This window comes from Chiloscyllium plagiosum, chromosome 16 (genome assembly GCF_004010195.1).
Source record: "Chiloscyllium plagiosum isolate BGI_BamShark_2017 chromosome 16, ASM401019v2, whole genome shotgun sequence".
Classification (NCBI taxonomy): Eukaryota; Metazoa; Chordata; class Chondrichthyes; order Orectolobiformes; family Hemiscylliidae; genus Chiloscyllium; species Chiloscyllium plagiosum.
In genome coordinates, this window is record NC_057725.1 from 2,442,664 (window position 1) to 2,452,055 (window position 9,392).

Sequence of the window (9,392 nt, forward strand, 5' to 3'; positions counted from 1 at the left end):
TGCTATATATTCTGCATATTTATCGATTTAAATATATCTAGCTTGCGCTTACTGTTTATATCTACGTTCTTCACGTGCCTATATATTTAAAGGCAGTAAAGTTTTCAAACTTAATTTCAAAACAAGTTTGTCCAGTCTGAAGCGTTTAGCGCATGACTCTCTCCATGATGCGTATTCGGGAAGTTGGATTCAATGAGTGTAAAGTAGAGGGAGATGGTGATGTAATAGGGTAAGCCAGCAGATAGATATAAATATCGTGGTCAGGGGAGACCGGATGGCTGTACTGTCAGAGGAAGAAGACTTCACAGAGAGCTCTCCCCTGACTCCCAAACTGATCATTTGACGCGGCTTGCAAAGTTCAAATAAACTTCCCTGAGCCGCTTCTTCAGAGAGGGGGGCTCCTGATGCAACCTACAGATGTAAAGAGCAGTTCATAACACACGCTGAGCGTTTCTGCTGCTTTTTTAAATGTGCGCCCAAAATAAAGCGAGAAAGTGGAGCTAGAGTCGAGGTATTTTTAGTGCAATCGATTCCCAACCACGTGTGCACGCGTTGATCAGGATGGTCTGCAAGACAACAGTTCAACCGGCCTGTTCGCTTCTCCTGCTCCTCCTCGGAATTACCTCTGGTGTCGTGCGCTCTGCCCCTGTCTCTGGCCAGCCCAACGCCACCGTGGAGCGCAGATGGGAGACCCTCTTGTCCCGTTCCATGCCCCGAATCCCCGGGGAGATGAAGGAAATCAGCCGGGACACTGACTATTTACTGGGCATCAAAAGGCTACGGCGGCTTTACTGCAATGTAGGCATCGGGTTTCATCTGCAAGTGTTGTCCGATGGAAGAATAAATGGAAGTCACGATGAGAGTCGGTACAGTGAGTATTAGCCCATGTACCACTAGACGTTATCATGTGGGAGCTAGCACAGCCTCTGCACACCCCAACAGATATTATACTGCCTTTAGTTCAGATTTAGGTTGGATAGGTTTATTTTCTTGTATTAAAAAATGTCTGGATATGTTTATTTCCCTGGGACACCTGATGTACATCTAGAAAATATCGGTTACTCGCAGAGACATTTCTGTTGCATAATCAATCGATTTCATGGATGTTTCTAATATTGTGGAGGGAGAGTTCATGATAACACGCGGAGGTAAGAAGCAGCTTGTCAGATAGTAACAAGTGCCCCTCAATCTGCGCTTATTGCCTCATTACCCTCTTGTTTAGGTGACTCGGGGTGAGGTGTCCTGTGTTTATCACTGTTCATGCCGTTGGGGGTTACATTAATCACGCTGACTCATTAACATATGCAAATGCGGAGGGCCTCACTGTGTGTTATGTTCTTGCCAGTTCCGAGATAACCTACCATCCATGTGCAGACCCATTTCACTAACCGCTTGATTAAACACTCAATGAATCCGCTCTGAGTGACATTGTATTTTTATATTTACATCTTCGTTTCTGATGTGGAAAACGCATCAGGTGGTTGTGACTCCCTGGACCTCGGTGCAGAGTTGACCGTGTTCAACAGCTTGCTAATCCTGCAGGAGATTTAGTCACAGGATCAAACGCCCCCGACCAGCTTGTGGTTTTGTTGTTTTCGTGTTTCGCAATAAAAGCAGGAAACAGGTTAACATGTTTTCGTTTTCTCTGCACAGGTCTGTTGGAAATCTCTCCCGTGCGGAGGGGAGTTGTCAGCTTGCTCGGGGTGACCAGCGGCCTCTTTGTGGCTATGAATAGCAAAGGCAAGCTTTACGGATCTGTGAGTACAAACCAGTCAGCCTGAGAGACCGCTCCTATCACACTCTGATGACACGCGAAGGTGTACTCAAGAAGACACTTTGAGGGTCTATTATGTGTGGTCTGGCCACAGGACAAGGACCACCTTCTTAAAGAGAGCTGTGTAGTAGATTTTATTGATGTGGAGGTGCCGGTGTTGGACTGGGGTGGACAAGGTCAGAACCAGGTTATACTCCAACAGCTTTATTTGAAATCGCAACTGCTCCGAACGCTTGTGATTTCAAGTAAACCTGTTGGACTATAACCTGGTATTGTGTGACTTCTGACCGTATATTTTATTGTGTGTGGATGGGGTGGGGTAGTGTCTGTCGGGTGAAATATAAATCGATCCTGCAGCCTTGGATTTTAGCTCGTCCGTCTTTCAGTGCATTCCATTCTTTGCATTACCAGGCTGCACATGCACCTACTGTCCTCCCCAGCGTCAAATAGAATCACTCAAAGTGGACCACCCATATTGTACGGTCTTCCCACATCTAGAATAACGGCTTTCTTCCCGTACAGAATTTTGACTTATCAGGCAAGACTCCTACCTGCCAATTCTTGCACTATTTTACTTGTCACCTGGGAACATATTCCATTTAACACTGCGTGCCATGTTTCACTGACTTTATAGCGAGCTCTCACTCCGGAAGTCTCACTCCTCATGAATCACCACTCGGGGAGATTTCCGCTCACCTTCCTTGGAGCCAGCCTCAGTGGTCCCACAGTGCCAGACAACAGGAGGCGCTACATGTGATTAAAACAGAGAAGAATCCGATCGAGAGCAATTTTAAAAAATGCAAATAACACGTTTCAGTTAAACTTGGAGAGCGGCTCTTGAATTGACCATGAGCTCCGCGGTTTACGCTGAAGCGATCACGGGTAAAGAAAGCTGATGAAGAAATATTGAGACCCAAAAAAAGCTGCAGACGCTGGATCCAAGCAAGACAGGCAGGAGGCTGGGGGAACACAGCAAGCCAGGCAGCATCAGGAGGGACAGGCAGGAGGATGGGGGGACACAGCAAGCCAGGCAGCATCAGGAGGGACAGGCAGGAGGCTGGGGGGACACAGCAAGCCAGGCAGCATCAGGAGGGACAGGCAGGAGGCTGGGAGAATACAGCAAGGCAGGCAACATCAGGAGGGGCAGGAAGGAGGCTGGGGTGACATAGCAAGCCAGGCAGCATCAGGAGGGACAGGCAGGAGGCTGGGGGAACACAGCAAGGCAGGCAGCATCAGGAGGGGCAGGCAGGAGGCTGGGGGAACACAGTAAGGCAGGCAGCATCAGGAGGGGCAGGAAGGAGGCTGGGGTGACACAGCAAGCCAGGCAGCATCACCAGAGACAGGCAGGAGGCTGATGGAACACAGCAAGGTAGGCAGCATCAGGTGCTGGAGGAGTCAACGTTTCAGGTGTAACCTTTCAGTCCTGAAGAAGGGTTATACCCCAAAGATTGACTTCTCCACCTACTGATGCTGCCTTGCTTGCTGGGTTGTCCCAGCCTCCTGCTTGGCTACCTTGGATCCAGCATTTGCAGCTTTTTTTTTTGGTCTCTGAGCAAATATTGAGAGCCAGCATTAAGGGTTACAACACGAGCTAACAACTCTCTAGGTAGATTTCAATGGCGCACTGCCATGCTCTGGGGAAAATGACGAGGTCTCTGGGTCCCTGATAAATACAGACCAACCAACTGCTCAGAAACGTTCACTGCATTTCTGAAATAAGGGTGCACTGTGATAGCTAACCTCAACAATGTAAGCCAAGGTCATAAGAAATTACAGGTTACAAAGTGTTGGTAAAAACCTGGTCAGAAGTCACACGACACGAGCTAATACTCCAACAGGTTCATTTGAAATCACAAGCGTTCGGAACAGTTGTGATTTCAAATAAACCGTTGGGCTATAACCTGGGCGTCGTGTGATTTCTGACCTTGTCCACCCCAGTCCAACACCGGAACCTCTCCATCTTGGTAAAACCCTGTGGTGCATTGGTCGGTGTGGCATCACTTCGTGCGTAAACTTCCGAGTACAAACTTCCGCGTGTACACACTTGGAGAGTAAATGAATTGGGCATCCGTGGTTTTGCAATAGTAGATTAAGCAGCCACAAAAAGTCCCACTAAGAACTGTCTTCTTACGTTCCAGACATACTACAATGACGAATGCAAATTCAACGAGATACTGCTACCCAATAATTATAACGCCTACGAGTCCAACGCATACCCAACCATGTACATGGCATTAAGCAAGACCGGCAAAGCGAAGAAGGGGAACAAAGTGACTCCGATCATGACCATGACTCATTTTCTACCGAGAATCTGAGAGGGGCTCACCTCAGAACTTACCTCAGCAGGGAGGGACTAATTGTAGGTTGGGGTCTCAACCACGGTCGGTGCACTTTCAGGAAAGTTTTATGCAAGATGAGTAGGTGTATCATATATTTAAATTAATTGTGACTAAATATTTAAGGATGTATATTTTGCTCAGAATGTTTATTTATAGTTGTACTGGTTTTATATTTCTGCAAACGCTGTGCAAGGAAATATACAAATGTGATGCCTCGTGTGCTTTAGACTTTGTCACAGGTGTGCTTGTCATGTTTAAAATTGTGAAACTGAATTCCTTTATGCAATGGGTTTGCACTGGTGTAATGGAGATTCGTGTTGTGTTGGTTTTTAATGAATCGTTTCTCATGGCACAGAGTCTTAGTCTTCATCCATGAGGTTTAGTAAATCTGTTCATTTTTACATATCTGCTTGTGACAATGCTTGGTATCTGACCTCCGTTGTGTGGCGTTGCTGTGTAATTTCAATGGAATCCGTCTACTTCTGCTGAGGAAAGTACAGTGTTGAAGTCCTAACCCTCAAATCTGTTTTTAGATCTGCTGCTGCTGAACTTTGAACTCTCCTGCAGTCAATCTTTGTCAGATCTTCAGGTCAGAAGCTATCCTTAACCTACCTACAGGCTTCAACATTTTAGTATTGTAAGTGCCCAGATGCTTCAAAGGAGTATTTTCAATCCTATTTATGGCACGTCAAAGAACAAGTTGATTTGGACCCAGTTTGTATCGTTAATATACCTCACGGGCACTAAATAGTTCTTCTTTTACCAACCCACATGAATAAAGATACCAAGGCATCTGCAATGAATTTGGGCAAGATTTAACTTTGTGGAGGAGATGTAAAAAGCTGCTGCTTTCTTGCAGATTTCCATTCCTACAATCAAATAATTATCTACCTCATTTTAAGAACCCCGAATAAAGCAAAGGTATAGTCTCCTCCCAAAAGCGGCATAGTAATTCAAGACTGCGAGTTTGCCCCTGACATAATAGCGGTGATCTTAAGTCAACATACTACCATATGTAGCCAAGGGTAGCCAGTGGGGCGTCTATTGCATCCTAGTTGAGCCTTGTCACGTTTGAGCTATCTTTACCCAGCGATTTACTTTTAGTACGGATAATCATGGTGAAAATATTTGCAGACAGCTGTTAGACTGCACTATATGGTCATTGCGTAACCCTATATTTTCTTTATATATTTTTTTCAAACCGAACCTCCGCCCTCCAAGCAAAAGAAAACAGCAGCACATTTTACTCAAACAATACGTTTGGGGGTGAGTGTGGTGGGGAGGGCGGTTGGTACTGGTGTTGAAAAGAACAACCCCCCTTTCAGAGTTTCAACTCAAATAAAGAGACAAATGTTGCCCATTCATGCGTGGATTTGAAGGTCCAGTTAGATGGTTCAAATGGGGGCTGTCACAAAAGTGCAGACAGGGATTCTGAAGTCCTTCATTAAAAACTTCTGCCTTGCTCTTTGCTGCTATGGTGAGGATGGGGAGGAAAGTGGAAAGCTCTAACTCCTGGGTTTGACACTCCATCGATCCGACAGCAACAGAAAGTTCAGTTCAGTTTTCAACATTCCTTTTAATAAGCTGCTACTTGGTGTTTTCTAGAACTTTTAAGGGTCCTCAATGTTTTAGTGAGGATGAGCTGCTGGAAGGACGGTACTCAAATCCAAAATGAGACCGGCAAAAATCTTACCAGGACGAGGTTAACTCTTTCCGCCTGTGTTTTTTTTTATAAATTGAAATATCTCCATGCTAATGCATCCATTTCTGATCGTCTGCTTTGTCTTCAGTGGGGTTAGTGTGTCAATGTTTGGTGAGTGAATTACTGGTGTTTTGTATTCGTTCCGATAATCTGTATAATTTGAATCATTGTCATCATCCTGAGGCATAAATTTCTGTTCCTTGTTATGGGCATGTAGAGTCACCAGTTTCCTTAATTTGGCATTAAATTAAATGTGCATTCTTCACTGGCACAGCACATGTAAGTCTAAGGTTCAAATTATTACTGAAACATTGGGGGTGGGAATCTTGCAGGATTCACCAGCAATGAATAACAATAAGGAAGTCAAAAATATACACAGGAATCTGAAATGGAAGGAAAATAGAATCTACTGGAAGTACACAACAGGTGAGAAAGACAAATAACTTGTTGGGGAGAGACTTTGCCAGACAGTTTTCAATTCAAAACATAATTTATGTCACTTTCACATCAATATTCAGTTTGTCTAATTTTTTTACAGAAATATTTAGTATACAACTTTTGTTTTCAGTCAGTATAGCATTCTGATAATATTCCCATGCAAATTACACTCAGTACAATATATCTATATTTGTTACAGCCTGTAAGAAGCTCGCTGAACCCAAATGTTAGTGAAAACCTATGCATTTCTATTAACTAATACTCCACTTCCAATTTGCTATCTTATACTAAGTCAAGGTTAGTACAGCATTTGAAATGCAATGAGACAGTGAGAAGACAGTTAAATGAACTTGTTAGGCTGACTAGTTGCCTTGAAGGTCCCTGTTAATTATGCCTTGGGATGTACAGACACTGAGATTTTAGAATATTACTTGATATGGTTGTCAAATAATATTTAAGCTTTAAATTTTGTTGGAATGTGCCTGTAGTTTTATACAGCTGATGTTTAATATTGTATATGTATGTGCCGTGCACATTGAAAGGAATTATATAAATGAAAGCTTATCTTTTACCTGTGCCAGTGTATGAATTAAAACGTAATTTTAATGTATTTTCTGAAATTGTGTTGTTATTGATACGACTAACATGAACTGATTTTAAGCACAATCTTGAAATGTTGGTACAAAGAGGGAAAAGAACTAAATGGACTAACCACATAAAAATGATTCTCCAGGTTTCTATGTGTTATCAGTTTCCTCTTATAACTATCATGGGTTCTGATCACTGTGGCACCGTGGAGACATGGAGACTCTGGAGACGGTACCGGAAATAACCATGAGACTGATTTTCAACATCAGAAGATGGGATCATGAGGAAAGAATGTTAAACTTGGAATTTTTCAGCTTTGAAAGAATGAAGTCTGATCTTACACAGGTCAATAAAGGTAGAAAATATAAAATGTAAATCTGAGCACTAAATTAAACCATGATAGTAAGAAAAGTGGACAGAGAAATTTGAGTTTCTCTGACCTATCATTGCATTGTCACTGGTGACAATTAATATACCTCATTCTTTTCAGAGAAACCACAAAGTGCACTATTTTACAATACAGTTGAAATATCTGTATGGATCTTTTAGCCTGTACCCTCCGCCCCCCGATTGGCTCAGTTATAGAGTCATAGAGTCATACAGCATGGAAATAGACCCTTCGGTCCAACCAGTTCATGCCAAACATAATCCCAAACTAAACTAGTCCCACTTGCCTTTCCAAACCTTTCTTATTCATGTATTTATAAAAATGTCTTTTAAAAATTATAATTGTACCCACATTCAACACTTTCTCAGGAAGTTAATTCCACACACGAACCAACCTCTGTGTAAAATAATTCTCTCATGTCTTTTTTAAATCTCTCTCCTCTCACCTTAAAAATGTGCCCCCTAATCTTGAAATCCTCCATCTGAGGGAAAAGACAACAACCATTCTTATTTTACAAACTTTCGATCAGATTGTCTCTCAACTTCCTACGCTCAAGTGAAGAAAGTCCCAGCCTATCTAGCCTTTGTTTATTACTCTAACCGCCCTACCTGGCAACATCCTGGTAAATCTGTTCTGGACCTTCTCCAGCTTAATAATATCCTTCCTATAACTGGACGACCAGCACTGGACACAGTATTCCAGAAGAGGCCTGTAAACCTCAACATGATTTTCTAACTCCTGTTCTCAAGGGACTGAGCAATGAAGACAAGTGTGCCAAATGCCTTTTTACCCACCCTGTCTATATATGATGCAAACTTCAAAGAATTATGTACCTTCAACCCTAAGTCTCTCTGTTCAACAACACTGCCCAAGGCCCTACCATTAATTGTATAAGCCTACCCTTTTTTTGTAGGACCAAAATGTAATACCTCAATTTATTCAGATTGAACTCCAGGTGCCATTGTTTCAGCCCATTGGCCCATTTGATCAAGATTTCTTCGTAATCTTAGAAAACCTTCTTCACTGTCTACAATACCACCAAGTTTGGTGTCATCCGCAAACTTACTAACCATGCCTTTTGTATGCTCATCCAAATCATTTATATAAATGACAAACAAAAGAGGACCCAGAACTAATCCCTGTGGAACCCCGCTGGTCACAGGCCTCCAGTTCAAAAAGCAACGTTTCACCATTACTCTATCTCCTGCTGTTAAACCATTATATTGTCAATTGGCAAGCTCACCTCAAATCCCATGTGCTGGAAATATGTTGCTGGAAAAGCGCAGCAGGTCAGGCAGCATCCAGGGAACAGGAGAATCGACGTTTCGGGCATAAGCCCTTCTTCAGGAATTATGCCCGAAACGTCGATTCTCCTGTTCCCTGGATGCTGCCTGACCTGCTGCGCTTTTCCAGCAACACATTTCCAGCTCTGATCTCCAGCATCTGCAGACCTCACTTTCTCCTCCAATCCCATGTGACCTAACTTCACTAATTAATCTACAATGGAGTTCAAAAATGGGGCGCTGGAAAAGCACAGCAGGTCGGGCAACATTCTGAAGGTCTTATGCCCGAAATGTTGACTCTCCTGCTCCTTGGATGCTGCCTGAACTGCTGTGCTTTTCCAGTGCCACACTTTTTGACAGTAATTAGTCTACCCTGCAGAAACTTGTCAAAGGCTTTACTAGAATCCAAATAAACAAAGTCTACTGTTCTGCCATCAATCCGTTTGGTAACTTCCTTAAAAATGCTCAACCCAGTTTGTGAGACACGATTTTCCCCATACAAAAACATGCTGACCATCCTTAATCAATTTTTGCCTCCCTTTGTTGGAGTGTGGGACAGATTAATGCCACTGATTTTCACATTCTTCAATGGTCTTATCCACTATCTCCAGCAGCCAGCTGCAATGCCATTCCTCTGTAATATCCCCAAGTCTGACCAGTATTCAAGACTTTGGTGCTTCTGTAATTCTCACATCACATGCTTTCCCCATACCAGCAGGTCTTCTTACCTTGCCCTTCCCTTGAGGTTGAATATAAAATCATGATATGATGCATAGAAGTAGGGCATTAAGCCCATCAATTCTCCTCAACCATTCAATGAGATTATGACTGATCAAAACCACTTTCCTGCCTTCTCACCAATCATGTTGAAAATTATTGT

General features: G+C 43.1%; 1 protein-coding gene across 2 annotated transcripts; it reads left to right on the forward strand.

Moving 5' to 3' along the window:
• The first annotated feature begins 301 nt into the window (after positions 1–301).
• fgf4 (fibroblast growth factor 4) lies at positions 302–7,037 on the forward strand. Of its 2 annotated transcripts, XR_006314004.1 has the most exons (4): positions 302–871; positions 1,654–1,757; positions 3,913–4,191; positions 6,987–7,037. XR_006314004.1 is itself a non-coding variant. In XM_043706360.1 (3 exons), exons 1-3 carry the CDS (start codon positions 562–564, stop codon positions 4,087–4,089), a joined length of 591 nt encoding a protein of 196 aa, XP_043562295.1. In that variant the 5' UTR covers positions 302–561; the 3' UTR covers positions 4,090–6,843. The 2 variants fall into 2 exon arrangements, 1 of the variants encoding a protein (XP_043562295.1); XM_043706360.1 differs by lacking the exon at positions 6,987–7,037 and having other exon boundaries at positions 3,913–6,843.
• The last annotated feature ends 2,355 nt before the right edge of the window (positions 7,038–9,392 follow it).